Here is a 19,142-nt window from a genome sequence, read left to right as displayed (position 1 = left end):
AAAACATGGGTTTGATTCTGATTTAAGCAAATTTTAAAAAATGAAATAAAAGCCAGGTATGGTTACATACCCTGGTAATTCCATCAGTGACAAGGGGTAGGCAGGCAGATTCTTGGATCTCCTTAACCAGCCCACTGATCTTAATTCATGAGCCCTCCTATCAGTGAGAGACCCTGTCAAAAAGTGTATGGTGCCTTTATGGTAATTCTTTATGGTAATTATTCTTGGGTTGCTTTCATTATTTTTATCTTACTACTATTTGTTCTCATTTCAATTATTTGTATAAACTGTTCACACAACTGTGTTCACTATGTGACCTTAAGTCCTCTTAGTTTCTGCAGAGTTGGTAATGATTTTTCCTTGTTCATAAGAGGTTTGGAAATTTTGATGCTGACAGTGTTGACTGAGCTATGCAGTGATGTAACGCTGAAAACACCAACTTTGATTTCTAGGTGGTCGTCCTTCCTTCCTTTCCTGAAGCAAGATGAGTCACATGACTGACAAGAGGCAAGGGTTGGGGGACATGTCTCAAAGAAAGACTGTCTTCTTCTACAAATGCTTTTAGGCAGAAAATAAGCTTAAGTAATCTTTAATGTGCACTCAACTGGTGGCTTAAACAACAGGATCCACATTTTGTTCTCATTCTCCACTTTCCATATTTTACCACAAATTTGTTTTTATGTTACATGCATATTTTACGTGGATGTATATTTGTGCACCACATGCGTGTCTAGTGCCCACAAATGTCAGAAGAGGGTGTCAAATCACCTGAACCTTAAGCTACATATGTTTCTGAGCTGACATGTGGGTGTTGGGAATGGAACCCAGGCCTTCTGCAGGACTAATCAATACACTTAACCCCTCAGACATCTGTCAAGCCTCCTATAAGAAGTGAAGAAATGGCTCTTATTTGCCTTGGTAATCCTAGAAATAAGTATGTTATCTGTCACCTCAAAATAAATCACTGAACTTTGAATGTTCATGCACATTCAGTTAAATACTCACACACGCACACCCACCAAAGGTTTATTTCTAGTTGTCTTTTCCATGCCTTTTTGTTATTGAAAGATGACAAAGGAATATCAAAATAATGTGTTTATGTATCACAGGAGTCTTGATCTGTGCTTAAAGACAAAACAACAAAAATCCTTACAAATAGATCACAAAATCAGAAAAATATTTTATTTAGAAAGAAATAACATGTACAGTTCTTGAGACTTCATTGCAGGTCACTTGATTCTATGTACTAATGAATAAAATTTTTATGATGAAAGACTCATGCCAGTACAGAATTCTGAGCACATAGATCATATGGTCACTATTGTAGTTAATTGAAGGGGACAAAGAAATGTTGCCCCTTTGCTCCACCAGATCCCCTGAAACATTCTCTTAATTTTCCAAGAATTATCTGGGGTTCTTTGGTCACTATTCATAAGTCTGAGCTTTGGCTAAAGCCAAGTCATGATAATCAAGAGGGTATGACTGAACACCTATTCAACACATTACTGATATTCAGGTTTTAAACAGCTATATTTTAGGAAGCTTAAGCATTGCTGCCTTGTGATGGTTTGATTTTCTGCATTATCTTGAAGATAGACTCTCTGCTGTATATTTCCAAATTTGTTTTTATTCCCAAGAAACTAATCTTTGTTCATATGCAGGGTACACAGTGACTTTGATTCCATGCTGGATTCATTCTTTGAGTTACAAGGCAGGAAAATCACATTCTAGAATAAAGAAAATATTCAGTTTCAGACTACAAGTTAATATATATGTTTATATATGTATACATATACAAAAACATTTATATACCTATGCTCATAGGAAGGTAGATACATAGATGCATATATACATATACATACTTATATGTATATATAACAGAATTTCATTCATACATAGAATTTATAGCTATTCCAGGATAAGAATAACACATTATTAAGTTATGCACATATTTGATATATATTATCTAACCTTCATTTTAACATTCTAACTAAGGATGTGGTCAGAGCACAGCTTTTGGTTCCATTACTGAAGACATGCATTCAAAGCTACTAAGAAGGGTTACATGCAATTATTAAACATCATTGCTTTAACATCTTTATGCAAGAAAAAATTTAAGATCAGAAGGAAGAAATTAGAGCCTAAGATGCAGACTGAATCCATTCAAGTGTGTAATTGGTCTTTACCAAGTCAAGGGTTTTAGTGAGACTAGTCTTTGTAGGAGAAAGTAGCCCTACTTAGAAAGAAGGTAGCCTGGCTCCAGCATCCTGAACACAGGCAAACTCAGCATAATCCCAGGAAATGCATTAACTTCCCAGAGCCTCAGTTCCTTTGTTTGCAAACGGGAAGGAAAGGAGCAGGTGATGTGTTAGGGTCATCTGTTTTCATGTCCAGATAATCCTCATCAGCAACTCAATTGCCTTCTATCCCTTCATTTACTGCCCTATCTCACTGTCCAAATGCCTGACTTATGTGTTATTCGTGGCAGCATAGGGCAGCACATCCTAGAGGAACAAAAGACAAGATTCCCGGAAGCCTCCAGCATACTCACCCGAGAGGAGTCAGAGTGACCCTATTTCCACCACAGCATGGCAGCGAGCATAGCCAGGCCAAGCTCCAACACACTGAAGACCAGCATCAATGAAAGGACTCCCTAAATTCAGGAGAGGAGAAGTTGGGGTGACTGAATCAGCTGCAGCTTTGGTGGGAAGTGACTATAGAGAGGAAACCATCTCCACCGACAGAGAAAGGAAGGACACCATGAAGAAGGGAAAGGGATCCCTCCAAACACAGGCTTAGATCAAGGCCTGAACTCTTCATTCCCTGAGGGGAAGTGGATGAAAGCCAAACTAAACCAAAGCTGTTTCATGCCACCACTTCTCTCCTGTCTTGGGCAGGGGTCCCTGACTACACTGTTGACTCAGTGAGGGAGCAGAGTGGAGTAGTGAGTGCCAGGACAGAGTCAGGGGCTCCTGCTCTTGGTTCTCCTAGTGGGAGGCTGGGCAAGTCTCTGCTTCTCTGTCTTCTGTCTGCTCACTTCTCACACGTGTGTAATAATCCCTCCACAGAGACTTGTGATGGTTAGTGAGGTTCTGATAGTGCAACATCTTTGTAAAAGTAAGCATCGATAGAACTTTCTTCCTCGGTGTGTGTTTCCTTGGCCTTTTTCGTGATGGTAAAATGCAGAGCAAGAGTCCAGTTTCTACAGTCTGTAACATCACAAACCAATTCAAAGAAGGACCTAGGTTAATAACACTTAGCCCATGACTTCTGTCTTGAAGTGTCCTTCATGAAGTCTGCTTGATAGGAAGATGAATGTCATGCTGTAAACTTTTCCCTTTTCCTTAGACAAGTAGAGAGGAGACAGAGCATGCCTCCATTATCTTGACACTTTCCCAGCATATACATTCAACCTACCTTTTTTTTTATTTATACGTTTATTCTATTCAGCCATGACCTTTCCCTAAGATTTCAATCCAGACAGAGTATAAGGTTTTAAAAAATAGGAGAAGACAACTATCTTCCAAAACCTACATGCAGCCTTGAGGAATACTCACAGTCAAAACATTCTTGGAGCTAAAGCAGTTGTTGAGAGAAAAGTAGTAGTAATACGAATCAGTTGGTCTAAGTTGCTCACACTTCTCTAAGGCAGGATGCAAACCAGCCAGGCTGACAGAGACGATAACGATGCCCATGAAAGCAAATAAAATACTCAGGATGTTCGTAATCAGGCTGCCCACTACCTGAAATGAGCAACAGGTTTCATTCATACCTCTTTCCCCAAAAGTTGCACCAATTTTCTTTATTTGTCTTCCTTAGCAGCTGAAAGATTAATAATTTGTTTCTCCATCTCCCTAACTCATAGTTGTGATCACTAGAAAGAGGAGAGGCCCTAGTTTTCCTTCCTTATTTTTCCTAGGCTCCATTTCCTAGATGATATTTGATCAGATCACTTTATCCAACCTCTATCATGTCTATTGGCTCCACAGAATGTCTAAGAACACACAAATCCAACATGTAAATGGTAATTGTGTGGATAAATAGGATTACAAAGAAATAAAATATTCCCCTGGCAAAATCACCCATCACCCATGACTTTCAATGGAACCCCCATATGCAAAACTGGAAAATTCTCAAGACAGTGGGAGTAAATGAGGAGGTGCGGACACCAGCTGTGTTCATCGTTCCTCAACATTGTCAGTGCTGTAGTTTGGATTTGATGTGGCCTGAGACCCACATATTAAAGACCTGAGCCCCAGGCAGATGATGCTATGAGATCTCAGAACCTTTAGAAAGCGCATCCTGACCAAAGGTTAGTCTTCAGAGAAGAGCCTGCAAAAGGGCTATATCAGAAATGATACCTTCATCTTTTTTTTCTTCCTTGCTGAGATGTGACACACAGCTTTGCTCACTTACCATGAGACACTCCCTGCCTATCTGTAAGCTCAGAGCAAATGAATCCACCTAAAGACTGCACTACGAACCCTCCAAAATATGAGCTCAAATAAAACATTCCTCTTTTCAAGTTGAGTTTTTCCAAGGGATGAACATGGACACACCTAATACTGGCTAATATCCTCAGAATAACAAGCTCTTTCCAATCCCCAGACATGGATGCATCAACCATGCAGGAAAGAGAGATGAAGCCATTCATTCCTTACATGCTACCTCCCAAGCTCATATGATCAAAGGAGAGTGTGGGGACTTCGTTCTCAGTGTCAGGAATTTCCAGAGTGTGCCTAGATGACTTGTACTGCAGTATGGCTTAATTTCAGCACACTTATATTTTAGGCCAATTGTATAAACCACCCAGGATTTGGCGTTTTTGGGTGCTACTTTCCACAAACAGTGACTAAAGTCAAACTCTTGGACTCCTCTAAGAATAACTGCAATTAGGATGTTGGTCATGTGTTCGAGAACAGACTAAGTGTATTCTACTTGGCCTTCTTGTTTAGTCTCCACACACGGGATGAAAAGAACATTCTTGAGCATAGGTAAGTGTCTTTACTCTTATTCTATCTAGAGACTACCTAATTCCTTTGTTGCTTTTACTCATGGGATTTTACCATGGCAACAAAAAAGTAATCAATACTCTGTGTCTTGAGAGGCTGGTTTAGTCAGATCTTAACAAGTAAGTCCCTAGGCTGTTTATTTAATCATATGACTTCCTGAGTCAACTGCTTGAGGAATATGAGTTGACTGATGGCTAGGTGAATCTTTACATATCTCAAAGCCTCTTCCTATAGTCCATCTTTCTTCTCCCAGTGACTTCAGTATTTCTCTAGAATAAGTTAAGGTAGGTAAATCTGAATTCTTAGCCAACACAAATAACTACTAAGACTTTCATGATTCAAATATTCTGTTTCTCGGTTCAAAAATGCTTACTCAAGCCCAGCAAAAGCATTACCTTTATGGAGATCTAGATAAAAGATGATTCTCGTGTGAACATTTTGTCTGAGGTTTTTCACGCATTTAAGTGGTGAGATTATATGATATATCCACAGAAATACAACTTTTAAAAATAAGAATCATAACTTAACTACTGAAGAGTAAAATTTAAAAGTTTTTGTGTTAGACTTGTCATTATTATGACAAAATAGCTCACATAAACAACTTAAGCAACAAAATGTATTTCACGGATTCAGTGTCTTGGCCCACCAGAGTGGGTAGGTGTGGCAGAGTAGCTCACAGCACGGTGGTCCTGGTCGTCATGGAAGCAGAATGAGGGGATATCTGTGCTAAGCACATTTCAACTTCTCCTGTCTATTCCACCTGAGTCTTTATCCTATGGGATGACTCTGTCACACTTTGGAAATAGAACAACCTCAGAGGTGTGCTTTTAATCTCCAAGGTGTTTCCCGTCAGGCCAAGTTGATGATCAAGATTAATCATCGTAGCCTGTTGCCTACTCAATGGGATCATAAGAACATAGTTTTACATGACATTCCTTAGCAGTGGTCTCAGACATAAGGCACACTGTGATTTTGGTCACTGTGATAGGAAGAATGTGCTCTATACAGGGCTACGGAGAACCCAGAATCAGCTCACAAATAGAACACGATCTTATTTGTAACTTCAGTGTGAAAAGCTGGCCCCTGATGGGTGCTCCCTGGGTTCATCCTCATCAGTTCAGGGTTATGGTTCTTGTACTCACCAAAAACTTTGTTGACTTCTTTTCCCTGATGACTGACAGAGTTCCAGAGATGATAAACTGCTCAGACAAGAGGAAAATGCTGTCAGGTCAATTGTATGTACGAAGTGACGGCAGTGTCACTCTCTGGGGTTCATGACAAACCTCCATGGGAAAAGCCTCAAGGAACAAAGGACCACGGTCACACCTAGGTTCTCAGAGGAGGCCCTTTTCTCACATACGATTTAGAAAACACAAAAAAGTAGATAAGAGCAGAAATATATCCCATTAAAATAAATAAAGACTTAAGTGGGAATAAAAACATATTTTGTTGATTGGAAAGGAACATTTTGGAATTAGATGATTTTTAGATCCGGAAGCATTGCTCTCCAGGGAGAGACTGGAAAATAGCTATTGGGGTTTTATCCCCTATTTCATTAATAGAGCTATGCCATTCTGGTTTAGATATGTAAACCATGCAAACTTCTCATAGTGACTCTCACTTGAACATACAAAAGTATTTTTTTAATGTGCAATTTTCAATCTGCCAGAATTTTAGCAAGGAGTATTACACTACCTTTCATTAGGATGTTGGCATATACTTTCCATCTCTTGTTATGCTCATGACTGACATCATACCATTATCCTGGTGTCTAGGTGATGCTGGCATCCTAAATGAATTTCTTTCTTTCAGATTTTTGTAATACTTTGAGAGCATATTGCACTAGTTTTAGTTCTTTAAATAAGGGAAGATATTAACAAACACAGAAGACAAGAAATAGCACTCTCAGTGTCTGGTTCCAGAGACTAAGGTAAATGAGAACAAAAGGAAGCACTTACCATGGTTCATAAAATCAAAATTACTTTCTCTCATCAAAAAAAAAATTTAAAAAAATCAAGAAGCAAACATTCTTTAGAAATATCAAAAGGGTAGAAATTTTGTAATTTCTGTTCTTGAAAGTAAAGTAGCCTATCCACATAAATAAATGCGGAGTCTTTATCTCTGTGATGCTAGGACCTGTGCATCCCATGCATGCATTTGACTGCTGAGCTACACCCATGGCTTCACATGCAGAGGCTTTAGAAAAAACTGAAAAACACTAAGTGTCTCTTCTAAAGCAAGGGATGCTTGATGATATATAAAGAGCAAAATTTGGAGAGGAGAGAAAAATAAAGTCATAGCCTTGACCTAGAAATCACTACAATAGACCCTGATCAGGGTTAAGTCAGCAGGGAAATGATGTCAATAGAATGGACCCTTCAAGGACCGTGGGAGTCTGGCCAGACACTGCTGTCACCTGAGCAGTCGCCATTCTGTGCCCAGTTAGAGATTTAAAAAAGATCTGAAAAATTGAAATTTAGAAATATTTCACACACACAAAAAAATTCGTGGCCAGCCTAACTGAGAAACCGTCAAAGTTACCCAGGACAAGAAAGGTCTGGGACAATCCAAAGGAAGAAGTCTAGTGAAGGCTCTGGAGACAGAACAATTGGTGGAATGCGGGATTTTTGAATGAAAAATTGGTGAAATCAGACAGTGTCTTGGCATGAGATGACTAAAGCAGAAATCATTGGAACAAAATGAGGAAAAGATGGAGCTGTGGAGGCATCAAAAAATAAAATGCAGGAAAGGAAAGATTGTTACTAAGCTGTAGTAGGCTGACAGGAAGTCACAGTGACAGGAAACCTCACCTGTGCATGAGACTCCTCTACCTATCTAGAGGAGAGCTGTGCTCGGAGAGAAGGACCTTCATGTCCTTCTTACCCCAGGCATGGAGCAGATTATGAGGATTTCCAGTCTATCACCCTTAGTGCCTTCAACAAAGTCAAATCATAAGAATGAAAGCATTGCTGCCTGCACTCTCCGTTTTCCCCGTCTTGTGCCCACAGATCTCTACTTACACACAAAGCTCCTGCAAATGGGTAGGAAGAGTTTAACAGGACAGAAATCACTGAGGGAAAGGGTAGGATGATTGGAGCAGATGCTAAAATGATACCCAGACTCAGCACCATCACACCACACATGATCTGGATCGCCTGTTGAAAGAAGCAAGATGGGAGATTAAAACCAGAAATGACAAGTGAGACCTCTCCACTCCTCCCGCGGTGCTCATGAATTGTCACCTTCTACAATGTCACTGTAAGCACACAGACACTGTAAAAGCTCGGAGGTGAGGGAAGTTCCTTCTGGAGGAGATGTGGCCCTGCCATAATGTCAGGCCATCTTTAGGTACTTCTGTCTAGGAACCCCTGGCATGCTCAAAAAATTTTCCAGCATCTCCTGACTGGTGCTGGAAAGTTGTGAGCCCTTAGCAAGTCTCCTTCTCCTTCTTGTGGGAAGAAGAGTAAACTGAAATCCCTTCCACTCTGAGCACATTCTAATGGAAACCTCTGGCCATCACCCAGAACCCACAGAACATCACACTGAGCCAGCCTTTCTGCCCAGCTCCACAGACTCTTCAGACCAGGTGTCCCTTCTAGGAATCCCTAGCCTCTGTAGGAACACACTTTTGTCTTCCTGACCTTCACCTCACAGACTCACAGTTCTTATACATTTGGTCAAGCAATTTTTAAATTTTGTTACATGTACTTCAAAGGAATCCAGATGATGATATGCCCAAGACTAGGCCAATGGTTTCTTTAAGTTCTGTATCTGGGTAATTCAGAGGCCTGTGCAGATAGTGTTAGAATAGATAACATTGAGAAACAGCCTTATCTTTCCTCACAGCACAAATATATGTTCTTTCTCATACCCTCCCTTACCCCGAGAAAAGTGTCTTTAGTAAATCTGGGATGAACACATAGAGGAAAACCAGTGGTCTTTTTGTGCTGTCTCCTCTCCGTAAAGGGGAGAAAGGTATTTTATACTCAGTGAGCACCAAGAATGTATCTACAATATTTTCAAAAATAAAATACTAGCAAGTACTCTCTAAAAATGAAAAAAAAATAAACAACAAAATCTCAATAACTCATATTTGCAATAAGGGGAAATGCTTAATTTGTGGAAAGTCTTAGAGATATATACATCTTGCTAAGGGTTTTCTACTGGTCGACAGACTACTCTTTGATCATTTTCTCAAAACTGAAGGCTGTCCATTCCCCACATCTATTTTTAGTCCTCAGACACAGTGTTTCCTTCTTTGCCCTCCACCCATTCCAGAACATTTTGAGTTTGATTTACCGCAATCACTTTGATCTCTGCCTTTAGACATTTCTTCAGGTTGTCTTGCATCTGGTGGGTAGGCTGGGATGTGTCTGTTTGGGGAAAGTTAACTCCATTTGGTGAAATCACTGTGACAGTCTCATTGGTCACTACTTGTGGGATCATGACGGAGCTTCCGGGACTAGAAGTGAAAATGCACTCTGCTCTTAAAAAGAATTGTACTCATTGTACTATTTTGTTGTCGTTGTTGATTTGCTTATTTGCTTGATTTTTTGGTTTGGGTTTTGGTTGTTTGTTTGTATTTGCCTGTTTGTTTGAGAAAGAGAGAGAGAGAGAGAGAGAGAGAGAGAGAGAGAGGGTATAAAGTGGAATGGGAAGGAAGGAAGGATTAGACTATATTGTATGACTTTTCAATTAAAAACTGAATGCTTTACTCTGAATACAATAAAAGCCAAACAAACAAACACATAAAACGAACTTTGCTCCCAGGGTCTGCCGCCACCTCCAGACTGTGCACCTTCCTGTGTTCCTGACCTATCTTCTGACAGACGAAACTGGTGGTTTGGGGAAATAAAAGACACCACACCTTGAGTTCCTGAGGTCTTTCCCCATGATGTTAGGCCCACCCCACTGAATTGAGATAATAAACACATCATAAGAAGAGACAGCATGAATCCTCAGGGTTTCCTGGGTCCACACCTAAACATTCACACAACATTTGTAAAATGGAGCTCCAGCTCTTTCCTCAGTTCTACCTGGTTTAAGTGCATTTTCTTTATCTGATGACTTTCACCCTAGGTTACTCTGCTTTTCATGAGATATTAAAATTCAGCCTTCATAGTTTTTCAAATCATGCAACATAACATTCAAAATACTTAATTTCATTTGTCGGTTTTGTGAATCTAATAGTACCACGTTTAGAATTAGCATTTTATATATTGTCATACTTTAGTAGAAGTGATCTTGTAGTGTTTTTAATCCATGAAAAAAATCCTCTCTTCTAATTAAAAAAATCATAATCAGAAAGAAAAGCCAGAGTCAAAAGTTAGTTTTATGTGTGGAAGTAATTCACGCTTTGCTCAGAGTATAAAATCAATGTTAAATAATGTTTAGTGTTGTTATTGTTAATCAGTTGCCTATACACAGTTGAGTGCTGTACCCCAGCCCTCTGACTCTTCCTCTTTCACCCCTGTGTCTCAGTATCTTCAGCATGGAGAAGCAGCTGGATGCAGTGGTATGAGAAGTCCTGAAGTCAAACCCTGAGGTTCAAGGTCAGACCCGGTCCCTGTTAGTTGGAAGGACCCAGTTGTCTGTGGAATTGGTTTCTGAGCTCAGGCTGATGTTGTGCAATATTTTGATTGCACTCTGACACTCCCAGTTCTGCCCAATAAAGTTAAGCCTTGAATCTGTGAGCAGAGTCAGTGACTAGTCGGCAGGAATTGGACATAGAGATGCCAGCAACTTAGAGGAGACACACAGGAAGGAAAGAGTGTGGACTGGAGTTTGAGCTGCTTCTTGGTTCTATAAAGAGGTAAGGGACTGGTTTCTTGCAGTGTTTCTGGCCAAAAAGCAAGGTCAGCTAGCTGCTACTCAGCCTCTGTGTGCTAGTAGGTTTTCACCTGAATCTTTGACTTCTGAGTCTCATTGGTTAACAGAATGTCAGAGATACTTAATTCAAACCTATGGGGAAGTGGCAGAACCTGACCTTGGCACCAGAAGCCCTGCCAGGTCATGGCCTGAGTGGCCAGCAGGGTGCTGACTGAGGGCTTGTGGGGTGGCAGATGATAATTAAAATATCAATAGATTAATGAGAAGCAGCTAAGCCAAGAGGAAAATGTCAGCTTGGCTTTCTTCTCTCTGTGCTGTTCTCAGCCCTTAGGCTGCCCAGTCAGTGAATGGCCTGAGAGTCTTTGCAGGTACAAGAGTTCTGCTCCCAATAGTCACATGGCCGTAGGTTGGTGACCACCAAGATCATGCAGCTAGAAAGAACAGGGACAGAGGTAAGCCAGATGCCTCTTCCCTTCTCCCATTTAGTTCTGAAGAGCCACAGGGTCTCCAGCGCTTTCATGAGCATTAGCAGTTCCCCCTATCGAAGTCCCAGAAAGAGAGTACTGCACAGGCAGAAGTCTCTTCATGATTGCCTACCTGTGCCTGTATCTCTCAGTCCTCCCAAGCTGGGTCCTCAGGATCCGAAGAGCTTTTAATGCTGGGTTCTCTCGGTCTGACCCTTGGTTCCTGTTGGTGAAGTTGTGACTGTCCCCAGCCCTTCTTCCTCTTTCAGTGTTCACTACCACGCAGGATGGAATACATACACATTATGACCTGGTCAATGCAGCCGTAGTTCCTATTTCAATAACTTCCAAAAACTCAGAAAAATCACTATTAGAAACAGTGCTGGGATCCTGTGGGATGTGAGCGCCAGCACCCACCAGCTCAAAGTAATGCCCAAGTCCACGTTCTGGAACCTACTTGTCAAAGTATTAAACAGAGAACAGCAACAAGCTGGGGAAGCCCATGAAGATGAGAGAAAGTGACCTGTCTTGTTTTTAAGTAGTATTTAATGAACTGTCTTGATTGCAAATGGTATTCCAAGTCATAGAAATATTGGTGCTAAAACATTTCACCATATATAAAAAAAGTATAGTAAAAGTATAGATAATAGTAATCATAACCTTGGGTTTTGAGGGACTATATAATAATATATAATAAATTGCAATAATTGAACATATTACAATACTTATGGAATTTTTTATTCATACTTTTTTTAAACTAGTTTTGCAACCTCTGCAAAAGCTGCAAGCAGCCGTTCAGTACCCACTTTAGAACTCTTCTAATGTTCTCCTTCTAACCTGTGTCTAGACCCCAGGGCTTCTCAACAACGGAGGTGCCCTGGGAACGACTGGACACTACTAGGAAAGTAACATACGGCAGAGGAAGAAGTGGGGAAGTTTCAACACACCATGAATGACTTTGACAGTCACTCACTCAGGATGCTGTCATGAAGACAGACATCCTGTGGCTTTCATTCCACAGTTCAGAAGCTGACTTTGATGATAATTAATAGCACAGGGGAACAAGAACGAGATGCAGCAACTACACAGCCACACTCTGGAAACTTTCTTCTTCCTGTGCTTAAAAGTCCTAGATGTAGGTTAGAAGGAGAAAATTAGAAGAGTCCTGCTACTATTCTAGATTCTAAGAAATCCATAGAAAGGGACTGTCTTGATCTGGAGTTGGTTCTCCTTTCCTGGGATGTCATTGTCACCATCCTTTTCCCATCATGTCCTGTGGGCTCATCACTGTCCTTCCCATCATGTCCTGTGGACTCATCACTATCCCAGAACCCAGTGAGTTAGTGAAGCACAGCTATTCTTCCGAGATTTGACAAAGCAGAAGTGTGGCCTCTTGAGGGCAACCACACCCACTTTTGTCTCCAGCAGAATGTGCTAAGAAGCAAGTTAAATCTGTTTACCCCAGATTCCCTCCCCAGTCTGTTTTTCACCTGCACACTCTCACAATTTTAAGTGTACTTAAAGACATTAATAGAGTACTTGAGTTAATGCCTGTAAGTTCACCATCACAAAGGCCCGCATAGTGACCTTTTGTCACACTACCCCATATCTTCCATATCTTCCCCATCCATCTATTCCCACCATCAACCTTCTCTTCTCCCCAACCTTGGGTTTTTGTGCTTTGTTTGGAGAGGGAACTTCTGCACTCCAAGCCAAAGGTTGCTCTCCCTAGTCTCAGCTTAGCTCCATCTGCCCTTTCATGCTCAGTTGTTTTCAGGGTTTGAGTCAGCGACTGTACCAGGAAACAAAAGACTATTAACAATAACACACTCTGTCTGTCACCTAGGACCCTCTGTTCACAATCTCCTGTTCTCTCTAAGCACCTTCGCAAATGCTCTGCCCCTCTGCCCAGTCCCATGGGAAATGCCTCTTCATAGTTTGCATTCATTTAGCATTGCTGTTTTAGCAAATTTATGGTAGATATTTATCTACATGCGTTATACATGATCGTTTATTGTCATTTCCATTGGCTATGTTTCTACTCATCTTTATCAGTTCATTCACCATCAATTTATTATTTGACCATCACACATGTCTTACTGAACTACATGCGCTCATCGTGCTCCTGATTTTACCTATGCATTTCACTAGACTGCATGACCAAATACCTACTACTCACCAATTGGTGAGCTTCATTGAACAATAACTGTGTTAGTAAATGTATTGATGAATCAAACGATATGCATCTTTTTATAAAACTTTGCCTTTGAAAAACCACTATCATCAGGATGCAAAATATTCCCACATAGAAAATTATATATCATGTTAAAATGTGTATATATAGAGAGGTGGATTTGGTAGATGTATATAATGCCCAACTATAGCTGTTGAAGATTCTAAAAGAAACTATGAGCCAAGAATTTCCTGATTAAGGTTGGTTAAATTCCCAGGCCACTTCCTCATTTTCCTTTTGCTCATGGCTGTAGACATACCGTAACGCTCACTTATTCCTCAATGACTTTCCAGAAGGAATGTATGTGAGACTGACCCCAAACACGAAAATGGGAGTAGATTCTGGAACCATTCAGAAACATTTTCTAGATGCCTCTTCTCTGGGCTTGTGTGTGTAACTTCCCAGTTAAACCAGTTCACTGTTTATCCTTTAAAACTCAGCATCTCTTCAGCCCTGGCCTCCGGAGAACTGCTGTCGCGCCAGTGGGGAGACAGCAGCGTTCCAACAAGATATGGAAGCTGTGCTCTCTGCCCCCGTCATCCTTTTGTGTCAGATGAGACAGAAAGCAGTCCTGTAGATCACATAACTATGGGCTACTCATTTGTCCTTTTGAGAGAGAAGTTCAGAATTGTGTGTTCTCCAAACACACTCACTTCCTAGAATGAGAAGAACAAGGAATCAACACAAAGAACAAAGAAAGAAACACTTGACAGGAAACAGAATTGAGCAAAATTTGGTGTTCTTTGTGAGTGTGACACATAATGGTCCAGAAACACATCTGCAGTTTTGTCTGACTCTGGGCATTTGAGCAAACCAAGTATGCGAAAAGTCTAATTTTTCTTACTTGAAACAGCTTCAGATAAAACATTTTCTTATAGGTACTGGTCTTTAATCGATTGCTTTGCATTTTTGTCCCACATATTTCAAGACAGGGTTTCTCTGTAGCTTTGGAACCTGTCCTGGAACTAGCTGTTGTAGATCAGGTTGGCCTCAAAGTCACCGAGATCTGCCTGCCTCTGCCTCCAGAGTGATGGGATTAAAGGCAGATGCCACCCACCACCTGGCCCCACATATTAATTTTTATAGATATACTTATTCAACTTATTGTGTTTTGTGTGGTGTGTGTATGTGTATCACATGTGTTCCTGGTGCCTGCAGAAGTCAGAAGAGGGCATTAGATTCCTTGGAATCTGAGTTACAATGGTTGTGAAATACCATGTGGGTGCTGGGAACTGAAACCAGGTCCTCTACAAGAAGAAAAAGAGCCCTTAACTGCTGAACTATCTCTCCAGTCCCTATGTTTTTAGTGTGTTTTCCTGAGAACTGTCTTGATGTATCTTTACTAAAAGTTAATTTAAGGTTGGAAGTAAAGAAATAGCGGCAAGCTTGTGGTTGGATAAGGTTTTAAATCCTGAAACACATCAGTACCTGAGGTTTGTATCCTGGCTGTTTGGAAATATGCAAATCATTTAAATCAGGTTATGTCAAACTTACACAGGATCTATACTTATTCCAAAATGAACAGTAAATATTCACACATACTTAGAATCAGTTTATTCAAGAATATACTTACATTTTTTTCTTTATTGGAAATTTAGTTTGATAGCAGAGTCTTTGTACTGTTCTAACCAGAAAGGTAACATGAACACTCAACAAATATTAACTGAACTAAGAATACCTTGGAAATTTTTTAAGGATGCTAACATCACTCAATAAAACTTGTTGGGAAACATAATATTCACCTGGACCCAAAGAGTATGTCTACTGGTACCTTTGCAGCAATGAATGTGAAAATGCATCTTTATAATGATGGCGGCCAGTAGACATCACTTTTCTTACGTGGAACTTTTCTTGCTCAAAGTTCTGGTGACTGGGACTTCAGAATCAAGGCACTGACACATGTCTCATGTACAACAAGAATGCTCTTTTAGTGTCCAGACAACTGCCTTTTACTGTGTCTGCATGGAGGAAGGGAGTGTGGGAACTCTCTGGGGTCTGCATCATTCCTGACTGACCTGCTCTCTGACCTTAGACACCCCACAAACACTGGAAGTTAGGATTCCAACATCTGAATTTGGGGGTAAATGTCAAGGACATGCAATATTTTTATAAAATAGCTCCCAAAATTACAAAACAATATAAGAAATTCACAAAATTATGGCAGTGTGGGATGTGACCTAAGCATCTAGATGATAGCACTCTTAAAAGGCAGCTATAGTATAAGCCAACCATATTTATTTAAATATATGAGTAAATGTAAGACATATTATTATAGACAAATTATGCATAATTTGTTTACATATAAAAGCATATAATTTGTGGACAGTGGTAGAAAATTTTGTAGGAATTTTGTACTAGATTGTGTTCCTAAACTTTGGAATGTACTGCTAATAAGGTCGTATAAGTATATTAAATACTTTTCTCATTACTCCAAGCAAAGTACAAAGAAGGCAAATAAAAACAGTAGAAGTTTCCTTAAACAAATGGTTTCTGCAGGTATGGTTGGTCATTGTGAGGAAGGGATGGAGGGACAGGGCTGTGGCAGCAGTCACATGTTGCAGAGTCCATCGGTGAGGCTTGTCCCAGAAGCAGCAAACGTATGAAGTAACTGGAAGGCAGTGTACACCAATGGGAGAGTCAGAAAAGTAGCAGGTGGCAACTGACGCTTAAGGTGTCAGACTACCAGGAGGAAACTCTGATGACTCAATCTTGAAAGGCAAGGCCCCAAGGCCACAGAACTCAGAATGTCTTGTTTCTGCTGTGCCTTTGAATGTTTGCTGCTGCCATCTTTCTCTGGTATCTGGCATGGTGTGAATGGGTGTGAGGAGATCCCCATTGCCTGTAATGTAGTGTGTTTATCTCATGGAATCATCCTGTTCTATTGGGCTTTTTTTCTCTGTAGATTATTATGAAGATAATTCCTCCCCAAGCTGTACCGTCTATTTGATAATAAACGCGTTAGCTTATACAGAGTTGTGATGAATAAAAACGAATACAAGGAAATGTTCACATCTCGGCCCTATGAATTTCACTCAAAGACTGCATAGATGGAGCTCAAGTTAATAATTAAGAAAAACAACTGAGTCCCAGGAGCCAGACTGGCTCAAATTTATTTAATCTTAATCCTGAAAGTTACAGTCACAGGATTCAGTGTGCATCATTAGCTGAAGTGTTGGGGGCTGCAGACCCCTGGCCCCTTTGTTTTCTTTGCCTGCCTTAGACCCTTTGCCTGCTGGAGTGAAACAACTTGCTTTCCTGTGTCTGCAGCTGCTCTGAGCAGGAGACTCTCACAAATTCCTGATAGAAGGGGAGCGAATTCCGGTGGGTGTTACAGCTGGAAATCCCAGGAGCTGGGGCATGGCTATTAGTTAAGGATCCCAATATACACTTCCCTGAAGCATAGTAAAGTTGGCATTCTTGTATCAAGGATGACCTGTGTCCCTGTGTCTCTGTCTGTATGTATAAGTTTTTAAATCTCCAGTCTAGTTCCTGGCTCGCATACTGTCCCGTAGTGCAGGCGCTACACTGAAGCAAAACTTTCAAAATAATTTCAGGTTAGATCAGATATTTTGATAATAGTTTTGAGATGAAAAAGCCCAGGAAACAATCTAAAGTTCACAAGGACACAGAGCCAAGTTATAAATTCATTAGTTTAGGGTCAAAAACGTAATTCAACCCAACTGTTGCTAACTGATCATACTTTCCTGGGTAGGTTTGGTTGGTGATCAGTGGTGATGATTAATTCCTTGTGCTCATTCCTGCCCACAATCTCCTGATATAAGAAACTATCAATGAGGGTATGCACCCTAAAGACTCAAAATACAGCTGAATGACTGGTTTTCATGTGTAAGAGATAAGGTTTGTGATTCCTTTAAGATAAGATTAACTGTCAAGATGAATACTAAAATGATTGATTCATTCTTTGTAACCACAATATACAGCCTGCCAACAAAGTGTTGGCTGTGAAAAAAATACTTTTCTGCTTCCTCATGACCTGTTAATCTATAACAAGTTGCTTAGATGTAAATGTATATGGGTTGCTGGGGTGACTTTGTTTTAATCATATAAAGGAGATATGTGAAAACCTGTTTATATGTCTTTCTATGTTTTATATAAAGAAAACCTGCTTTTACCTGTATTTATTATAATCATTCATCTGAAAAATATGGTGTAAACACACTATGATTCATACATTGCTTGAAAAACTTTGTTGAGATACATTAGCTGTAGAAAGAAGTACACAAGTACACTGAGGAATAAAAGAAGGATACCATTAAGAGAGAATGTAAATCAGGTAGAAAACTCTAGTATTCGTTGATACTGTGGATTTCTTTCAAACCCTGTGCTGTCTGGAGGCTGCCACCCCCCTCAGGAAGTGATAAGTGTACCCGTCCAAGCTAACCTTCAGTGACTTACATTCACAAGTTTGACCTCATATTGGGAAGATTCAGCAATCTCTCAAAAGAGTGGCATCACTTGTATACCAAGTGCTCAAACATGTGAGTCTGTAGAGGACACTGTAGATTCAATCCACAACTGTTGGGAGCCACCTGGAGGCACAGGTTGGTCCTGCAGTTTGGAGGTAGCCGCGTGGGGCTGAGCACCCTTGCCTGCACCCTTGCTTGCACATGCTCAGAACAGCAGAATGGCATTAACCAATCAGGACAGCGTTCAAGCCTCTCCACCGTTTAAAAGCAGCTGCCTCTGGGCCCAACTCTCTCTCTCTAAGCTTTCTCTCGTCCCTGCTCTATCTTCCCTTCCCCCAATTTTCCTCAAGGGAATGCTCCAAATAAAGATGTGACCAGAGAAGGAATTCTCGTTTTTGGTGGCGTTCATTCCTGCTGGACAGGATGCGCGCCGCACACAACAATAAGAAACTGCTTTTTTATGTTATATATAATAAATAAATACATAAATATATGTATCTACACTACATATATACTATGTATACTCACATATATATAACATATATATAGTGAGAGACGCACTCTGTGTGTGTATATGTGTGTGTATTTAGGGATCAGGTATTCTGATTTCAGTTATTGTCTTCACTGTAATTTTTCACTACACACTCAGGTATTATGTGATGCACATGTACAAAGAAATTAAAATTGATTGCTATAGTTAGTGATTTAAAACACATGTTGTCTTGCATACTTAATGTGTCTTTATATGATCATGAATAGCCAAATCTACTTACTTAGCAAAACCCCAAATAAAATGTGGACTGTAGTCTTTACTTCTTGGAGACCTTGTTACAAGGAGGACCCCTTTGTTCTTCCCAGCCACCCAGCTAGCTTAGCCCCCAAAATAACCACACATAAATTATATTAATTAAAACACTGTTTGGCCATTAGCTCTAACTTCTTATTGGCTAACTCTTACATATAGTTTACCCCATCTCCATTACTCTGTGTATCGCCACATACCAGTAGCTTACTGAGATTCTAACGGGCGTCCATCTCAGGCAGAGGATCCATGGCTTCTCTGACTCTGCCCTTCTTCCTCCCAGCATTTAGTTCCTTTTTCTCCGCCTACCTAAGTTCTGCCCTATCAACTAGGCCAAGGCAGTTTCTTTATTCATTAACCAATGAAAGCAACACA

At 40.4% G+C, this 19,142-nt stretch overlaps 1 protein-coding gene across 2 annotated transcripts; it reads right to left on the bottom strand.

Moving 5' to 3' along the window:
* Window positions 1–1,160: 1,160 nt before the first annotated feature.
* On the bottom strand, window positions 1,161–19,035 carry LOC146893575 (membrane-spanning 4-domains subfamily A member 6B-like). 2 transcript variants are annotated; one of them, XM_087908093.1, is made up of 9 exons: window positions 18,968–19,035; window positions 13,798–14,194; window positions 11,439–11,580; window positions 9,312–9,474; window positions 8,033–8,167; window positions 6,155–6,211; window positions 3,558–3,743; window positions 2,552–2,653; window positions 1,161–1,727 (listed from the first exon to the last, which is right to left on the bottom strand). In XM_087908093.1, the coding sequence occupies exons 4-8, from the start codon at window positions 9,456–9,458 to the stop codon at window positions 2,573–2,575; spliced, it is 606 nt and encodes a 201-aa protein (XP_087764219.1). In that variant the 5' UTR covers window positions 9,459–9,474; window positions 11,439–11,580; window positions 13,798–14,194; window positions 18,968–19,035; the 3' UTR covers window positions 1,161–1,727; window positions 2,552–2,572. The 2 variants fall into 2 exon arrangements, with proteins under 2 accessions (XP_087764219.1, XP_087764220.1); XM_087908094.1 differs by having other exon boundaries at window positions 9,312–9,385.
* Window positions 19,036–19,142: the final 107 nt, after the last annotated feature.

The sequence above is a fragment of the Myodes glareolus genome, chromosome 7 (assembly GCF_982192425.1).
Source record: "Myodes glareolus chromosome 7, mMyoGla1.1, whole genome shotgun sequence".
Taxonomy (NCBI): domain Eukaryota; kingdom Metazoa; phylum Chordata; class Mammalia; order Rodentia; family Cricetidae; genus Myodes; species Myodes glareolus.
Note: the sequence above shows the minus strand (reverse complement) of the source record. Positions and strands in the feature narration are given on the sequence as shown.